The 19,986-nt window shown below is 43.5% G+C and overlaps 1 protein-coding gene across 15 annotated transcripts in view; it reads left to right on the plus strand.

Moving 5' to 3' along the window:
- Positions 1–19,986, plus strand: part of LOC121596882 (leupaxin) — a 69,278-nt gene that overhangs the window by 39,975 nt on the left and 9,317 nt on the right. For 10 of the 15 annotated variants that reach the window (XM_041922242.1, XM_041922233.1, XM_041922228.1 and 7 more), the window contains 5 exons: positions 7,896–8,050; positions 9,650–9,866; positions 9,953–10,085; positions 10,185–10,288; positions 11,097–11,188. In XM_041922242.1, the coding sequence (XP_041778176.1) occupies positions 7,896–8,050; positions 9,650–9,866; positions 9,953–10,085; positions 10,185–10,288; positions 11,097–11,188 (701 nt within the window). Of the gene's footprint in view, positions 1–1,175; positions 1,316–1,524; positions 1,774–4,170; positions 4,485–7,352; positions 7,696–7,895; positions 8,051–9,649; positions 9,867–9,952; positions 10,086–10,184; positions 10,289–11,096; positions 11,189–19,986 lie in introns of those variants that run through there. The other 5 variants (XM_041922240.1, XM_041922235.1, XM_041922236.1 and 2 more) reach the window with 5 other exon arrangements.

Consider the following 19,986-nt stretch of genomic DNA (forward strand, 5'->3'; position numbering starts at 1 on the left):
CGCCAAAAAACAGTGGTGAGCAAACTTTGCAGCTGAATGTGCCCCAAAAACATACCCGAGTAGTCCCACGTGAAGAGATCATACCAGCATCAAAATGTGTGAAGAATCAAAAACATTGCCAACCACTGACCGAAAAAGATCCCCCGCTCAGCTGTGTGTATCGGGCAGTAATCTAACTGGTTTTGCACTGTTATAGGCAAGCTGGTCTGCCGAAGCTGGTCTGGCAGAGCAACTACCATATCGTACCGCCCGTGGAATTCGGCATCCATAAATAATAAGCTAAGATTACCATTTAGCAACTAACGTCTATGTTTGTCTAGGTTCGGTGCCTGCCTGCTGCTGCCGCTACCTGAACCGGACAACGATCTTTGGCCATCTTTCGTTATCACCGTCCATGTACGGAACATCCGGCAAGGTTCATGTGAGCGAGGTACACCTTCGTGGAGCATTGGCTTTGTAGGTTAGGTTGAACCACTGCGATCTTGCCTTTATGAAAATCCAATCCTAAACAGTACGCAAAATGGAACCATCCGTCGTTTGTATGCTTTGATTCTGAGCGAAGTTGAGAGAAATTGGCGAATCGTGAGTCGGAAAACGCCGACGAGCGAAGATTCCTCCCCGCGCGGTGAAAGGCCGTTCGAATTAGCCGGCTTGTTGTGGCGATCGGATGCTGCGTGGGGGGCCGAGCCGAGTGTCGTGTGACTGACTGGTGTGTTGCGCCACACACCCCAAAAGCAGCGGCAAAACCATCCCGTCTAAATTCGTCCCAGCCAGCGTGTGAGTGTGTGTGTCGCTCATCTCGCGGGGACTATCAAACGTCGCGTTAGACTAACACACTATCATGCGGTGTTGCATTCAACGTGCCAGCTTTGATTGCTCTCTAGCGCCGCGTGTGAGACACACTTGATGATTTTTGATGTATTAAATCCCAATGTGTGTCCACTATAACGCATTGTGCTGATGACGTATAGTGCACCGTGCTGCTCGGCAGTGTGTGAGTGTCACGTCACTGCTTGCCAGTAGTGTAGAAGGGCCAGCACACAGTGCGTGTCTAATCTTGCGTGATGCTGCAAAATCCCGCTCTCGCTCAGTGGTTGGTTGTGTGTTTGTGTGCGAAAGGGAAGCAGCGAGCAGAAGAGACGCGCCGAACCCGAACCCGATGCTAATGGTAGTATCAGTGCAAACAGTTTGGCGATCGGTCGCGCAGCAGTGAAGGCTCTCTCGTGCGCTGCCGTGTTTAATCCCACGACCAAGGCACCAGGTTGTGTTCTTGTGTGCGCGATTCGTTAATGATCAGTATTTGCACCTTGGCCCTGTGTGTGACGTAGAGTGCAATTGAATGTTTTTTTTTGCATTATAAAAAACGCATTTTTTGAGAAGTGTGGACCCAAACCAGAAGTGTCCGGTCCAGTGTGCCGCGGGGCAGTGTGCGCACAAGCGAAAGAGAGTTTAAGATAAAGCGGTGCTATCAAATCCCACCAACGATAATGTAACAGGTTTTCTGCTAAGGCGACAGTTGCGACAGTGGTGGTAAACAAGCACAAGCAGCAGCAGCAGAGCAAAAAGGCTCTGAAATGTGAACAAACTTCAACAATTGGAGTTGAAAATCATAGCTACAACAGAATAATGTACACTGCGACATGTTAAGGCGTTGCAGTAGTTTATTAGTAGTGCAAACAACGTGCAAATGTTTCAATCGGTTCTAACGTTTACAGTGTGTACACACGCCATACGCCACGTCCCGTAGGTGTGTGTTCTCGAACGTTTCTTCGAGTAAGCGTTACGTTACGTTATTTTTTTACGTTGTTTTGTGTGTTTGTTTCGCTTTCGGTGCTCAAAACAACAGGGAATTTTTGCGGCATGTCCGAGCAAACTCAGCTACCCGTTTTCTCGGCTTCAGTGGTGTTGTTGGCAATATTTTTAGTTCGAAATAACGATAATAAGATCAGGGCCGTGTGTGCGCGAGTGAATAACGTGGTTAGACGTTATTTTTTTGTGTCCCCCAGGGGAGGAAAATAGAACCTGCCTGCTCTGAGACGGGGCTGTTGTAGGCGGTGATGTTGAGGCCATACAAAATATACATTTTTCGTCTATTGAAAAGTAGCTTATTCCGATGTTCGTTCATGCGTGATGTGTCGTCCCCGTCTACGGAGCAGCGCGGTCGATCGAGCAGAACAATCTGTCTGGTGATGCGGTGTGGCTTCTTATCTTGCTTGGCAATACCCTCTTTTGTCAGTGGCTTATATGGTGCGCGCGCGCGTGTGTGTGTTTGTCCCTGTGCAAGCGTATAATCCTCTCGCTCACCTGTGAGGAGCGCCTCCCGCCCCTTTCTATCACGGTTTCTATCTCGTGTTCGTGCGCTAATGTGTGCGTATCGAACCGATTTCAGTATCCTAGACGGATTTGTTTATGTTTACGCTCGCGTGAACTCCGCGCGCGCTTATTCACCCTCGGCCGGGGGGAATCATACGGATGCGCGATTTTTCGCACGAAGCACACCGAACAGACACAAATCCCATTGGAATCTCGCTATTATGGGTGTGAGCGTCGCCGTCGTCGTGCCTAGTCACGGCCGGGGCGCATATGTGCCGCTGTTTCACCTAAACACATTCAGCCCAGTGGCAGAGATCTTGCTTTTGACCTTGGTCTCGTTCGTGCTTTGGTGTGGGGGGAGAAAAACGGTGGAAAACCGATCATACACCACCCTCGGTCTACATGGTAGAATAATTGGTTCGACCGTAAGATGTTTCCGATCATCAGTGAGTGTGTGTGTGCGTGTGTTTTGTTTGTGCACATGCAGACCGTTTGTGGTGGAAGGGAAAAGGAAAATGTGGAACCGGACTGCGCACGACCCCCCATTGCCGATTAGTCACACAATGTTGGAGGCTATTTTAAGCCAGTGCGGTCTCAGATTGGAGTGTGTAAAGAAGAAAGCATCTTTAGAACTCGTTTGGAGGGAAAGCAAACACATGAGAAATTGAATAGCGCTTTTTCTGAAGGAAGAATATTTCCTTGTAATGATTGTTTTTGAAAACAATTTTTACTTTTGTTAGATAGTCTACGGTATTTTGAAGTCTTGTTTTGGCAAACAGTTCTATTTAACTTCAAAATTTAAAGCCATTTTTTCATCAGTTGATGTATAATTTCCCTTTCCCATTGTTAAAATTGGCTCAGTACTTGTGCCAAATGCGTTAGATTTTCGGATCCATTTCGCTAGCAGCCCATACTCCTTCCATTGTGCGAGCTTGCCTGCGTAATTTGATGTCTAAAAATAAATTCTTGCAAAGGTGCGTCAGGTAAAAAAATATAAGTACTGCCTGGCACGCGTACACATTAGGATTTAGGATTGAATGGTTTCGCAGATCTTTATTTTTTAACATGATTTTCAATGATGGTTCACAATTTGATTTGAACTTGATCTCCCACTAATTTGTGTCATAAATTTTAATCTCTTCATTTTTACTCTGTTGTATCTTGTTTATTTCTTGTAAATTTATTTTATTTAGTTTATTTAGTTAGATTATTATAGTTTAGATTATTTAGTTATTTTAGTTTATTGCACGAATTGCATTTTTGAGCAATTTTTTTAGAATACAGATTTATATCTAGATAGTTAAAATGGATGATTAAGGAGTTATTAAAGAATTATGACATTTGTTGCAATTATTTGTATAATTTAGTATTTAAACTGGTTTTTCTTTCATGTTCTTGGTCGTGTGTTGTTTTGATTAATCATTTTCGTGGAGTTGCCAATTTTTTTAATTTTGTTTAAAGGCTTAACAACCATCAATTTCACCAATACTGTTGTTTGGCTCCGGTTCGATGTTCCCAACCAACAAGAGCACTAACTGTTAACGGTTGTTTGATGTTACGTTTGTCTTTTTGCGCGTGGCCCGCCTGCATCCGAGATGTGTGTCCCCCCGGTGTCAGTGTGCACTAATTGTTATGGCAGTGACCGCATAAGAGCTAAGGGTGTCATAAAATGTACGATCAATAATAAAAATTCCACCAGAGCTGTGTGCGCTCCATAGATGGAGAGGTGCAGGGCGTGGTGGCAGCAAACTGACTTTCATTAATTAATCCTTACGATGTAAAATTGCCTGTGACCCGCTCTCGAGACGACGAATAAGCTACTTTTTGATTAATGAAAATAATAAAAGCGTCAATTAGTTGTGTTTAAGCAGAGCTTGTAAAACTCCAACAAAGAATGAGTGTAATTCCGATCAGTTAGTTCCGTTGTATCAGTATTACCAAGCATACCAAGAAGCAGTGAACCACAGTTATACGGGAAGTTTATAAAACAAACAAAAGAAAGCATTGACAAGGAACGCAACTGTTTGTAGTAACACACACACACGCCCACCAGCTAGCGAACAACGTTGGTTGTGCAATTGCGAGGATGGCGTCAAAGATGTCCCGCACCACCCCAACGAAAGGAATCGTCGGAGGAGGAGGCCGGGCGGAAGGTTTCGAAGATTATTTGGGTGAGTGTGACACGATCGTGTCTTGGGTCTGCCGTGCGGGATTCAGATTGCCCAATTCTTCATTGCGTTTTCTGTTGGTTCTCGCAAGCAAAACCAAAATGCAACGCAACCGGTACCGCGCCAGACTGTTGAGCAATCGTTAGGTAAAGTGTAGCGGGAGATCATTTTGAAAGGCGTTATTTATAGGAGCAGAGTTTATCCCGGCATTAATTCGGAGGAGTGGAAGTGGAACGAATGCATCTTGGAAGCGACAAAATAGCGCTCACCTGCGCGCCCCGAATCTACGCATCAATCAAACTAAATGCGTAAAACTCCAAATGCGACGCATCAACAGTTGGCGGTTGCTCCACTTTTCCAACGCGCAGCGTGTCATCCGGCACGTGCAGCAGCAACAACAGCAGCAACACTACTTCCCTCCTCCTTCCTGGTGCACTCCAGCGAGCACACGAGGCAAGGGCAAACGGAATCAATATTTTTGCATCTCGTATCGTCGGGTCTCGTTACGCCTCTCCCGTGTGCGCATTAAATTGACCTGATGGAGCACACACACAGAGACACACACTCCGGCATCCTTACTGGGGTGGGTGGGATGGGTTTTAAATTGCACTTCTCCACTTTTTCGTTCGCTGTCGATCGGTTTTTGATATTTATAGCCGCAACACGCGGGGCCAGCGGCGCAGTTGAACTCATTTTCTAATGTGCATCCAATTGAGAGATGGCGACCGAAAGCGTGTAAAATGCAATCGTAGACGCGACGTTTGTATGATGCCAAACGCTGTTGGGTATGCTCTAAGCAGGAAGTTTGAATTTCAATGCATTTCTCTGCAATTGGGGAACAAACTTTCTTTACAAAGAAATTGCATTCACTTCGATTTCAATCGATTTTTGCAAATATTGGATCATATTTCCTATTCAAATGGCTTTATTACAGTATAAATACATGTATTAGCTGTCCTTTGGTACATTTCTTTGTTCTTCAAAAAGGATTGAGTCATCTTTGCTAAGAGCGTTCTATCAATTTTACATAGAAATGACTGCTTCCCTGCTGTGATAAGATGTGTGTTGCTAATGTTTTCTCCAATGTGTAAAATTAAAGAAATTATAATTATTACTAAGAATGGGTGTTTCAAATTATTGCCAAGCTGTTATTTGCTAAATCCAAATTCATTTCAAAGTCGTAAAATGCATCTAAATCTTTCTAAATCGATAGAAAAGCTCTACTCCAACAATTTTTCCTCGAAAACTGAAGAGAGGAACTATCAAAAATCGAGGTAGATCATCAGCTGCCAAGGTCGTAAATTTATATTAGCAAGAAATGTTAAATAATAACCTTTCAAAGGATGCTCATGAAAAGAAATTATCTCTCTTATTATTTTTTTCTATAGCCAACTGAAAAATGTCTATTTTTTAATGCAAACGTTATTCATGTTTCATGCTTCTACAAAGCTACCCGAGTCCTCCAAGCTCCAAGATTCCAAGACTACAGATACTTTAAAGATAGAAAACTGCCATCCTTAATAGTGCTTAGTAGGGCAGTGTCTCCCAAGTTGCAAGGAATGTAACTATCCGGCTACATGATACTTAATAAGTCGCGAAAGTCTGCAAAGACCAGCATGACCGCGTAGGTCGTAACGCCAAAAAGAAGAAGAAGAGGTTAATAATAAACCCTTTTTCACAATTTATTCGTAAGTCATCCGTCAGCTTGAATATTGTCGAAAAACTGCCTCTTTGGTTCATCAGATAGCTATTTCCTCCTCCTCCTTTATGTCGTGGGACTACCCTACACTCTTTTTAAAGGGCTTTTAGCATTTGTTCACAAGTTTATTATACCGTAGAAGTAAGAACTATAAATGATACTATCCTAGGGATCCTAGGGATCTTACCTTGCTTTCTTGTTCGCAACTCAATAAAGCTTCATAAACCCATTGACTTATGGAGATTCATTGGTAACAAAAAAAAAATGTTCAGATACATTAATATTTTGAGATTTGCGATGACTTTTAAAACAGAATTCAATTTGACCTTCAGTTTAATTACAATGGATTAATAAGAGCTATAACTATTAAACTGAAGTCAAGTAAATGGGCTTTTTCACAAGGCTCATACAATCGTATAGTTATTCTGATAGATGTCAAGTTGCCTTTTAAATTTGAAAATCCAAAAACTTTAAACATTTTCGTTTCAACCCAAAACATATCGCCAATGTATCAATAGAAACAAACGTGTGCGCTTATTACTTTATCGGCCGAAACCTTATCGTGTATCCGCGCACAGTGTGTCTTTTACACCAGCGCACTTTTACACCTTGCCCAAATTAACGCAATGTGTACCAAAACCTTTCATAACAAGAACATCTCGCTCAACAACAACAGCGGCGTGTTTACCAACGCAAACCGTACACAAGTAAATGTGGAACGCCGCCGTTTCATTAACAAAAATCTTCTTCCACGTGTAACAAAAAAAAAACACGTTCTCTTCCCCGCGCCAACCGCGCGTTTGGAGTGACATTCCGCAAAAGTTCGTCATCAAGTGCGCGGTTTGTTGGGTTGTGGTTGGGTTATCTTCCGTTTTGCGGTTTATCGTTTTTTTGTGGCAGTGTAGAAGAAAAAGGAAAAAAAAATCTAACAACTGCTCGTACAGTAGTAGTAGCCGACGACGTCGTCGCCGTTGCTGTTCCGCGCACCGTACCGTATCTATGGTGATATTGTCGTGTGCAAGACTAGCGCGACATATATAGCGACACCGCTTGCTCCGCGTGCTCCAGAACGAGCAGGAGAAAAAAAGACACACACACACACACATATACACACATATGAGACTCCACAAAGGGGAGAGATCTTCCACCCTGTGGTGCCGTTTGAGGCTTTCGCGATGCGCCAGTTGAACAGTGGCCGTCACCGAACGAGCCGGACGAATTCTGCAAACACAAACGCATTCCGACAGCGTGGCCGTTAGAGTACTTCGCGCCATCACCACCCAACCCCTAGAGAAAGCCGGTGGCGCTTGGTTGCAACTTCCAGCCGCTGTGTGTGTCGTGCCACAAGCGTCAAGTGGATCAAGTTCTTGCTTACTCATCAACAAACAAAACGGAAAGGGGCTGTGGAATCAAACCTCTTCCCAGTTGAAGCCCCAAACGGTGCACTGATGCGCGACCCAAAGATGGAACAAATAACGTACGAAAGTGTGCAGGAAAACTGTCAAGATTTTCTCGGTACGGTTAAGAGAGCGAAGGAGAAGTGTGTGGGACAGATCGAAGAAGGAATGTCAGTGCGTGATTGATCGATCGAAAGCGTGTGACTTAAAGCTCTGTGTACCGTGTCTGGTTGCTCCAGTTTTACTTTTCATGCATTATTCATTTGATATATGTTTTTTTTTCTAATGCCGTGTACGTGTTGCTTTCACTCTTTGCAGATGCACTTCTTGCCGACCTTCAGAACACGGTCCCCGGACACAATCAGCAGCAGCATGGTGGTGGTGGTGGTGGTGGCGGCGGCGGTGGCTCATCCGTTCCCGGATATGGTAGCTTGAATGGAGTTCGGAACAAGCAGCAGACGAGTCCCGTTCCGGTAGGTATCAGACATGTGCATAGTTGTGTACGATCAACCGTGATCAGTGATCGAGTTTTGCACGAAATGTACAAAAGGAAGCACGATAACCTCGAGAAGAAGAAGATGAAGAAGGGGAAAACCCCGTAATGTTCAAACCTTTTCAAGGTGATGTGTCATTTAGTGAGTTGCTCCCATTAATCGACGAAGAGGAGCAGCAATGCTTGCTTATTCAGAGTGTGAGCAAACAAAAGTGCATTTGCTGCGTCAAAACGACAAACTCAACCACTCTCTCTCTCTCTCTCTCTCTCACGATGCAAACGATGCATTCTTGAAAGTGCGCGCACAACGAAAGAGAAGATCACGCTACTTGGTGCAGTTGCAGTTTCTTTCTACAGACGCACACACACATGCACCAGACCGCTCTCGGTACTTGCTGCTCTTTTATTTCCTGCCCTTTCCCTCCCGAGCTGGCTGTGTGAATCAAAGTTGCAGAAGTACGTTGTATACGCGTGTGTCTGTGTGTAAGTGGTGCAACGTGCAAGTGCATGAATGGATGTGTGAATGGGTTGGAGCTGTGTGTGGCCTCTTGCAAGCATGCCCTCCTGGTACCGGACTTACATCGTGTTGGCAATATCGGTCGATTGAACGTTTGAAAAAAAAAATGTCTAGAAAAAAAACGAAAGTAACTCTCGCGTCGCACGGTGTAAAAGTGAGTGGTGTGGTTAGTCTAGCGATGCCGATTACGTTTACGTCTGGTGCAAGGAACTACAGTTAAGGCGCTCAAAGGTTTTGCATTCACGGCGGTAATGCAATATGCATGTTACTTTCTGTTAAATGCTTTAGACAGAAAAGTCATCTTACTTGACGCGGTAGTTGAACACCGACGTGAGATGATACAACTCATTTACTGTTTTAACAGTAAAGGTTTGTTGATAAATAGTTGAACGATAACCAAGAGAAACAAATGCTTCGCCTGTCAGACGTAGATTACTGCACGTTGAAGCAAGTGAAGCTTCTACGAACCCGTGGCATTACTTGGAGTCGAATGAATCATGCGGTTGAGATGAGTTTCTGAGCGCCCGAGAGACAATTAGCAAAGTGGAACGTTCCGTCTAGACGTTGGAGAGCTGTGCACACGTATACCCGTTTCCTGTGAGACATTAGCCAAATTGTCTTATTCAATCTCAAGTACACGCAATGCTGTCGAACGCTGCTGCAACTATTGCCCGGCGGACGAGCGACGATGGATGGATGCTGGTGAATAAATCCGTCACCAATGACAGCCCCCCCCCCCCGTGTTGGATGTGCTCCAAAGGTGTCGCTTGGCTTTGAAGAAGCCGCCAAAATTAATTGATTCTACCTTATTGCGACTAATTGAGATTTACGCTTTCGCAAGTAATTGAAGATGATCATTTTGAATTAAATTAGTGGATATGGAAACTGAAATTAGTTGAAGTGAGTTTTGTATGTATATTTTTATTTTATTCAGATTCAGATATCGAAATACTCGAACCATCACACACTTATTATAATTAGCTTTCCAAAAGTAATTAGATTTAATGACTGTAGGAAATTATCTGATTGATTTGTATTTCCATTTTGCTCCCCTCTTTACAGCAAACATATCAAAACACCACCGCCAAAACGGTAACCGAGTCGCGTGCGACCAACGGGTACAATGGCTCACTGCCCAGGTCGACGACACCGCACAACTCCTTGCCACGGTCCAGCACGCCCCAGAAACTGCAAACGTCTGCTTCCGGCAATCTGTCCGAGCTGGATTCGTTGCTGCAGGACCTGAGCAGCGCCCGGTACGGCAATGTCGCCGAGAAGCGTAAGTCAACCGCCACGAGACAGACGACGATCCACCTGTGCTGTGTGTGTTTCACGGTGCACTAATTGAATTCTTGCTATTTGCAGAACCTAGCAACGCCATCGTCACTAGTCCATCTCCGTATGCCATTAATGATAGCATTAAGCGACCGTCGGTCGACAGCTTGCTGGAGGAGCTGAGCAATGCGCACTCCAACCCAATCTATGCGGTCCCGCACGGGTAAGTGTGCATGCGTCGGTTCGGATTCGGATAGTAATTGCTGCACGCCCGGAACTGTATCTAATGGCGTTTATTTGCCCACTCGCGTTTCATTTTTAGGAATCAAAATGCAAATCAACCCGGTCGGCAAGTCACGATAACGGTGCGTGAAACTACGACGGAAAAGCTTACCGGTACACCAAGCGCACAGTATCAAAATCAGCGTAAGTACAGTTATCACACCACGCTACCATTCTTAGAAGGGAAGGATGTAAAAATGCAAATAGAGAAGAATGAATGTCAGCCTTGTTTCCACGTTAACTTGAAATCAAAAATGCACAAAATCAACGGCACATTTTATTGCTCTGAGATAAAAATGGCTTCTGACCGTTAAAGAAAGCAATTAGTAAAGCTTTGATAACAAAATTAGAATTAAAAACCGCTTATCTTGCCAGCTTGTGTAAGAAAATTGCGTCAGTTTGGATTCCAATGAACGTTTCATTTTCAAATTTACATTGAAAAATGATAAGCAATTATGTGTAATCTTTATCAGCTGTGCAAAACACGATAAAAGTATATCGGATAATACATGTATTGCTGGGCGAAGCATGTGCTTAGAACATCCTATTTATATAATTAGAATAGAAAAACTCAGAAAAGCATCCTTTTCTAATTATCAATATTGCATCAGTTTAACGTTTATTTTCACAAAATATAATACTTTAATAGAAAAGTGCAAAACTGTAAGTTCATAGTTTTTATTACATTTTTAAAACATTTAATGTGAATATTAATCTACGAGCCACCCTGTGGCGAAACTACACTCTCTGCATTATATGCGCCTACAAGGTATGCAACCCGCACATCAAGATACAAGCGTTCAACAACATTGTCGCCACGAACGAATTTAATGATATGTTTTCTCTCTTTTTGCTCTCTATCGCTCTCTCTCTCTCTCTCTCTCTCTCTCTCTCTCTCTCTCTCTCTCTCTCTCTCTCTCTCTCTCTCTCTCTCTCTCTCTCTCCCATTCAGTGTACCAACAACAGCTGGCCCAAAACGAGTCGCACACTTCGTCGGCCACGAAGGAATTGGACGATCTGATGGCGTCACTGTCGGACTTCAAGGTAATTTGCGCGTTGTTTGCGCTTTGTTTATGTTTCAGTTTCTTTTTGCATCCTTTCGTAACGGGACAAAATTAGCGGCGTGTAAAAAAAACAAACTGTGCACACAAACCGAATGGTTATTAGACGCGCCCGAGCCGTCGTTCGGTTGCTAGTACATTTGGCTGTCTTTTTTATCAAGATGGCAAGGTGGGAAGCAGTTTTTCATCCGCAGTGTATGATAAATTATGCCGCCGGAAGGTATCTTCTGTGGGTGTTGAACACAGTCGGACGAATATTTGCACTCAAATATATTGCGAACGGTTTTTTGCCATGTTGTGCATTCAGCTGTAGTCCTCTCCGTGTTATAGCCGATCGGTTTTACAATAACATGAGAGAAGTGCAGAATCCACGGTCACGTTGAGTAGTGGGAGACGTTGTCTCGTTGTGCTAAACCACCATGCGTCTCCATGTACTGACAGTTTTATGACAGTCGCCTGTCGTCGGCTTTAAGCTGTATGATTTCGTTACATTGCGAGTGTGGCGGATGCACTGCACCGTGCTTCACCTGTTAAACTATGCCACGCTTCGTCAACGAAATCGGCACCGTTACGGAACGGAAGTGAGCAGGGTCGAGATCATCTCTGCCATATCTCTGCGACCAGCGAACAAAACGCCCTTTTGGCAGCGGTGCTTGACGGATGGATATTTTCCTTCACTCTTTGCTGGGCGTCGCCTCCTCGGCACTAAATGTTCATCAGAGCCGGGTGCCAAAGTTATCCAATTTACAATTTCTCTCTGGTTCGTTTCGCTTCACTTTTTGGCCATGGAAGATATTCTTTCGAAAAGGACGTTTATTGGCGCTATTTTGAGTGGCGCAAACGAGTACAGCAATCATAATTTCCCTTCCTTTATTCGTCATTAAATTGACATTTTTGCACTGTCCAAAATCCTAGCGATTGGGCTGTCTTCTCGCTTGTTCATACACCTGTTTTACGAACGTGTCCGATCGATTTCGTACAAGTGATCGTGGTTAAAAGCAGTCCCGATGTGATGCTCGCTGTTCCGTGGCAAACACACTGCGATCGTATTAAATTTGACTGTTCTGCCTCTCAAACTATTGCATTAGCGATAAATTATTGTTTCTAAATTTAACGTGCTCATCGTTGCTGCCTTCCAACGTCAAATGTACGCAAAATGGATCGTGCAACGATCTTGACTCGTCGCCGTTCCCTACGTGCACAGTCCCAAGTCCCGTAGTACGGATGAATGGTTAAGGAACGGTTCTTAACTTTTAGCGCTACCGTAACCGCCGCTGAAGGTTGCTCCGTTGTTGTCGTTCGCTTATGCTCGTGTGTGGTCATGATTATTTTCGATTTATTTACGTTTGCCGCTCCATGTCGTTCCCTTAAACCAACAGTTTTGGCGTAAGAATAGACGCCGTCCATGAATGGCAGAATAGCGTCCTCCTCTTTCTTTTTCTCTCTCTCGCTCTCATAACACAAGCCTCACATCGACCATCAGCAGAAACGATGAGGGATGGTGTGCGTTGTTGTGCTGTGCCGTTTTCCCGTCCCAAAAGCTGTAGAAGAAGTGACAACAAATCCCACTGCCAAATAGTGGTTTCAACTAGCGCACACATCTGTTTGTGAGGGGAAATTTATCACGATCACTGACCGTTGCTAACTTGACGTTAATGATTGCACTAAATGTCTGCAGCGGGTGGCAAGTGCTGTAGGATTAGCTGTCGGAATTGAATAAAACCGGACATTTCAGAGGTTGATGCGATCGCTTCCACCACTTGTGTTAGGCTTTGTTTATGCGAATGTTTGTTATTATTAATTAAAGCTAAAGATGTTTGACACTGAGAGAGACAGTTGAATAACACAAAATTGATAAATTATAATACAACTGCTGCATTGTTGCTTTCGGTATGTAATTTATAAGGAACATATTTGCGAATTGGCAGCCCTTTTGCGTTTGCGGCTGCCTTTCAACGTGTTAGCATATCTAAAGAGGTCGCCATTAAACTGGTCCATCAGGTCGATAGCCGATTCTGACTCGAATTGGCTATATCGGCGACAACTTCTGTGTCGAAAGTTATAGGAACTGAATTTTTTGCTCCATTATTACTGATTAAGATACTCTGCCGCTAGTGGACTTTTATACCATTATTGATAAGGATTAATTAAATCGGCAGCAAACACTTGAACTAATAAGAAGCGAATGTTAAAAAATCGTAAAAAAATAAAACAACATCTTGAGCTGATAACGACATAGCGACACGCGCTATCACACCTGCATTGATTGCTTGCTCGAATAGTATTCATACAAATACTATTCCAACGACGACGACGACGACATGACGTCAGAAGACCGGGGAGCTCCTGCTGTCGCCTATGAACGTGAAGCGTCGAGTGCCATAACGGCGGAGAGCGAGAATTAAGCTGCTGTTCGTTATGTTTTAGCATGTTAAATGTTAGTAAAATACGTGTTACACAATAAGTCAATTTTCTCAGCACTCATACTTGGGCATCAGACTTGGGCGCTATCAGGTTGATAATATAATCAAGACCACAAGGATCGATGGTTTGTTTTTTCACATATTTATTCGGTTTAGTCAAGGCAAATGCAATTCAAACATTGAAGAATCTCTGACTAACTTTAGGTTTATTATTCCAATCCATCCTCGAAGTTTAGGCATTTCTCGAAGATTGGCAATTAAAATTTCGGTTCGGTTGGGTTCATCCAAAATCGAGTCATTTCGTCCCAAAATACAACTTCGCATTTCGTTCCGGCACACTTTTCCATCCGCCGTACTCCGTCCTTCAAGCTTTCTGATCGTTTCCGGACGGCCAAACGATGCGAAAACAAATGTCCATACTTAATACTATCGTATGTAAATAAATCATTCTTCCCCGAGCAAAGACGGTTCCGCTTGAAATCGGATAAACAGAGATTTCGGGAAAGGAAAATGTTGCAAGCACGTATTTAGAGACTATGTACTTGAAAATTTAGATTTATTGTTGGGTGAGATGCACAGACGCTGCAGATGGTTAAAGCGTGTAATTGCATTCTAAACTAGCTTCGGCTTATGTAAATTTAGTGAAAACGTCAAAAAATGTATGGCATTAAAATGGATACTAAAGTTGAAAAAGTTTTATAAATATTTCATTCTATGCTATTAATACATTCTATTTTTAAAAGTTCCCACACGGCCTAAAAAAATGGCACGTGACAAATGCCACTCTTGATCAGTATTAGACCCAACAAACCAATCTGCAAAAGACATAAAATAAACACGAGACAGCCTTGACTGAAAACCCAACCGGAACCGAAGATGTAGAGCTAGAACGCGCACGATCGAGAATGGTGTGACCTCGAACTTGTGTGCGAACATCTTAATAGAGCACAATTGAAATGGATCCGATATATCATTTGTAGCTTTGTAAATTTGTCCGCCCCTCGTGGGATGGTGTACCCCTGAGGGGAGAGCCCTCTGTACCAGCGTGCCAGAGAAATGTGTTTTGCGCCTCGTCAGTAGTCACTCGAGCCACTACACCAAGCGAAAGAGAACGGCACGACAAACAACGGAAAAGGATCAAGTCGATCCGCGCTGTCGGCGTTTAGATACTCATTTATTATGGTCGTTTTGCAGGGTGAGGGAGGGTTGCGTTTCATGTTCATCTTTCCAAAACTTGGTCGTCGTGCAACCGAAACATACAACCTCACACATTAATTAATGCTGAATCGCGTTGCACGTTCCCGCCCGTGTGCTGCTGCTGCTGCTGCCGCTGTGGTCCAATTCGCGTGGTTGTAATATTAATTTTATTAACCATGGCATCATCAACCTCTAATCGCGACTGATGTTGGTACTAGACATGAGATCGCGTTTAGTAGATAGTGTGTGTGTGTGTCTTAGTGAGAAAAGTAACTTAAATCTTGTTGAAAGATTTGCCCAGGTAGCGGGTTTAAAATGTGAAAAGCAAGAAAATCCGTGTGCGCCCCGTACCCTTAACTATGGGGCATTTGTTTGTGCCGCTTTCAACAATGTTTCAAGAAATTTACGGCCACCGTGTTTCGAGCAAAACCGTTTTACACCTGCGCAAAGCGCAGCAAGCACCACAGCAAAGCACCGGACTAATTATTGCGGCTATTAAATTAAATATGTCAAGAATGGTCACGAGAGTGTGGGAAAGAATCGTGAAAATTAAACCAGGCCTTACCGTGGTGTCACGCGCCGAAACTAGTTCTAGCTTTCAACTAGTAACTGACCGTAACGTTCGCAAAATGTAACGCCTTGTTGATGTGTGAAATGACGCGGGGTAAAACATCTGAAAAAAAGAAAGAGTGCGGCTAACACAGAATGTAAAACATCTCGCAAAATATGAGTTAAGTTCAGTTGAGAAAATATGAGTTACGAGGGTTTGAAAGTATTCACACTTGGGAGGAGCGTTTAATTTTTTAATTTAATTTAATTTCTACCCTACTCTGCTCTACTCTCTTTGCCGATGATATCATCCTTTGCCTCCCCTCACCGGCAACTGCACGGTGCATTGTTCTGGGTGCAATGTGCAGCACATTGCGATGCGTCGTTACCATGCGTCAGCACGTGTAACAACCGTTTGCCAATTATTACTATTGTCCCTGAAAGTGGGTGGAGTTGCCTTTTACCCCCGAGAGCGAGCGAGCGCGCGAGCGGCACAAAGAAAGTGTGAATCGCGATCGTACTTTGCTGGCTGTGTCGAAAACAATTGCTGTTTGGCATGCGAGATCCCTTTTTGGAGTGAAACCAAACCAAAGTGGGGGGGGGGGGGGGAGATTTGGCCTCCAAACGCTTGCACATGCCCGTGGTGCATCCTTCCTGCGAGCTGCGAAGGGCATCGTCGGGCGGTGGTGCTGTTGTGCAATCGATTAAACGGAACCCGTACGCTATCTACTGGCTAAATGCAACTGGTTTGCTACTTGCCTTACTCTGGCTTAGGGTGGCGATTGTGTATTTTTCTTCAGCATTCTTTACACGACCCTGAATGTTGTAATTGTTGGCGCTTGTAAGACGAAAAAGGGCTACTAAGTACCTTCGTAAACAAGAGCTCCGGTGTTCACCATACCGGGCTGGAGCTCGTGCGGAACAAGCTGTGTGTACCCTGTGTGCTTGTACGGCAATCGATAAGTGCAATGGTATCATGCGAATGATGATGATGATGACCCACCCATCGCGCCCGTCGTCGGTATCGTATTTTGCGCATCGTCTCTTTTGCCTGATTAGCGAACGTTCGTATGCGGATTGATGGCTGATTCTGTGTGTGTGTGTACGTGTGCATGGGGCGGCACGTTGTCTCGTTTGTGGCAAGGTTAAGGAGAAGGAGGTTGTGGTTTTGTGGGCGAAGTGGATATCTTCTTTGAGCTGTTTTAATTAACCCTTGCACGTGTAGGACATTGCATGTAATTTAAATGCAATGCAGCTACTAACTATTAGATGCTGCCGTTTGTTTTTTATTGGTGAACATGTGTACTTTTTCCTTTTCCCTAAATTGCATTTCATTTCATGCTATCTTTCCTGTTTTCGTTATAATAACATTGTCTGAAATGAATTATTGATGAGGAAAACAAAACTGTATTTGTTTAAATATATGTAATCGATAGTCTACTTAAGTATCTATTTTATTAATGGTGAATTAGTTTAGGTTGATAACATTCGATTGTTAGATTATTACAGGGTTTTTGAAGTTACTTCCGAATGTACACAACATTACAGAGGTTTTCAAGTCACTTTCTAGTGTGAACATTGTTTTTCACCGCGTTGCAAATGTTATTTCACATCACTCTGATATTTCATTTATATCAAGATAATTTTTAATTTCTTCAGTATAATTTTCAACACTTAAAATGTCTGTAGTCATCATTTTTCCACCGGAGTTTGTCCGGAAGCCGGATCCTCATCACTCGTAAACCGGTGAAGTGTTGAAAATCATGTTACTTTCGAAAGCATTTACCGCCTCCAAGATGTTTTACAACAGCTGTCCTTGTATTGGCGTCACAATAATATTACAGTTCTTACGCTTTATTTTCAACACATCACAAAAAAACTGTCAGCTTGTGGTGTGTTGAAAATCATGTTGAAAATCAAGGCGAAACTCAATCAATACTACATACTACATACTGAAGAAATGCTTTTAACAATAAAAGTTATACCATAATTTCATAACAACAAACAACTTAAAGTTTACAAAACATGTTTATTTTCCTTTTAAAAATATTTTAAATTCGTGAATTTATGTTATTTTTTCCAAAACAAAAACAAAACAAATTATTAGTAAAGAAATGCAATTGGTGCGCTCCAGCAAATGAAACACTCGTTCGCTAGTGTAAATCCCCATTCGTGTATATGCACCCTAGCGCTGTGTGTATATGTGTCTGTCAAACTGTGGATTACCTATCTGTTAAACCTTCCGCCCGGTGCGTGAAAGATGCAACTGCAGTGTTTATTACATTTTGCGCATCAAAAACCTGTAGCCAAGCACCACACCCGCCGGCGGCTCGCGTGAGCGGCAACGCTACGGCCGTGCTTCAATACCAGAGAGGTGAATACATCTTACACGACGCTGCATTAGGCATGACTTTAACATGACTCAATTTATAGCCAGGCGGTTGTTGTCCGGTCTGCTTTGCGTACGCTGGAAACGAAACTGGCGATCGAACGTGACATATGACTCACCAGAGCGGCGGACACTATTTTGCGTCGAGCTGTGCGATTTGTAGCAGTTGCTGGAGATGCTGTACATAGAAAAGGTTGTTTTTGTTAAAGCTAGTTTCATGGATATTAAAGCAGAAAATAAGAAAGTGGAACACATTTATTCTATTTTGTTCCTCCTGCTTTATTATGCTAAATAGCGTAGCCATACACGATCAACCCACCAAAATCATAATAATCGCTCATTTGGGTCAATACTTCTCGATGTCCATCTTTGTAAACGGTAGTGGAGGCCATCGTCTTCCATCAATCATTGTGGTACAGCTCTATTTGTCACCGGCAACAGCACCTCAATGGGCATGTGATGGGATGGATTTTCACATTATTTGCTCACCTTACAAGCTCCCGCTTTGGTTGTCCATTGCGCCCCGTGTGCCTGATCTGCTTTAACGCCAACGCCTCAGTTTACTCGCCTATTGTATGATCGATGCTGTGAAATCGATCATCTGTTTTGCTAACCTCCGGCGCTTTCTTGCGGCCCCAAAATCTGGATATCGTCACGATGAACTAAATCTGGAATGAGTTAGCTTGAGAAAAATGACCACTGAGTTTGAATGGAAGCGCGATCGGTTATAGGGATCGAATGAAAATTATTAATGGGAAACCATTAAAATGCGGTAGTTGATCGTGTGCGTCTGGATTAAGTTACAAAAATCTACCACTGCGTGACCCAAGTAGTACGTGTTCAAGCAATAGTTTATTTTTTGGAGCAATCTTCCACCAATTTTTGCCCCCCACCCCTTTTAGCACCCATAAAAATATCATTAGTCTTCCAAATCACAAAAACGCATTAAACCACCAACTGGATGTAAGAATCGGTAGAAGCAGCAATACATTCCATCTCCGAGGCATCGGATGTCTGTTTTTCAATTTTACGGAAAAATAACTTCCTCCACCACATTTATCCACCACAAACCAGGCGCAAAACAGGCGCTCTGCGCGCGTTTCCTGATGAATGAGTGTGTGTTGCCTTGATTTTCCTTCGCGTTTTCGCCTGCTGCTGGCGTAAATTGTGCAGCCAAAATCCGCCAAAAAGTGTTTGGGGTTTTTTTTCTCCTGTTTTGCCGTTTCAGTAAATCCTACTCTGTGTGTGGGAATGTGTGTTTACGTAGTAGCACACAACACACTAACACACACACACACACATTGGACTGCGTTTTCAACGCGCGCTCTCTTGAGTGTGTGGCGGCGCGCACACGATCGCGCCATGTCTCTTGTGCACACGGCGCGTTACTATTTTTCCGGCTCACGGGCCGGCAAAGATGAGTGCAAAAACACTGCGGCAGAGTGATTAACAGAGTTTTGGGGAGGAGGGGGGGGGGGCGGAGCGAATGCTGGGCTATGGTGAAAGGTCACCGTACGCGGTAAGGGGATGGGAAAAACGCTTATGAAAATCATGGTGCTGGTGGTGTTGGTTGATCGTTGGCACGGTGGTGGAAAATCGAGCTCAGGGAAGATGAGTGGAAATAATTTAAGAAAAATGATTTAATAATTGTTCTTAAACGCATTGGGCACATCGTGTGCGTGGCGTAAGAAATAACAGAAAATATAATTTCTAATCCATTGCTATAGTTGCTCATGGATTAAAGTCTCTGCTGCTCAGGGTTTCAGGTCAAGCAGCACGGAAAGACGCTGACCTGCTTCGTGTGACAATTTAGTGAAGGATTTCAGAACGGTTTTTAAAAATAGGCCACGTTCGTCAGCACCCTCTCTGTAATATGCCTCTTTCCCTTTTTAAATAATTTGTTATGATTTCCATTCATCCATAGAATGATGCACCACCTTCTCTTGCACACACACACACATATTAGTCGGCAGTGTGTGATGGGACACAGCCGTCAACATACTCACAAGCACCCAATGACACTATTTCTTATCATTTGAATTGCTTGCACACGATCAATAACATCGATTCCGTGTTGCTTGTGTTGCACTGTTTACGAATTGTTGTAATTGCTGTTTGTGTTTCTGTGGTTTGTTGGGTTTCATATTATCTCATAGACTTTCCACCTCAAGTGATACACACTAAAAGCCCTTTTAGTGTCTTGCTTTTTAGTAACGCGAAACA

The sequence above is a fragment of the Anopheles merus genome, chromosome 3R (genome assembly GCF_017562075.2).
Source record: "Anopheles merus strain MAF chromosome 3R, AmerM5.1, whole genome shotgun sequence".
Taxonomy (NCBI): domain Eukaryota; kingdom Metazoa; phylum Arthropoda; class Insecta; order Diptera; family Culicidae; genus Anopheles; species Anopheles merus.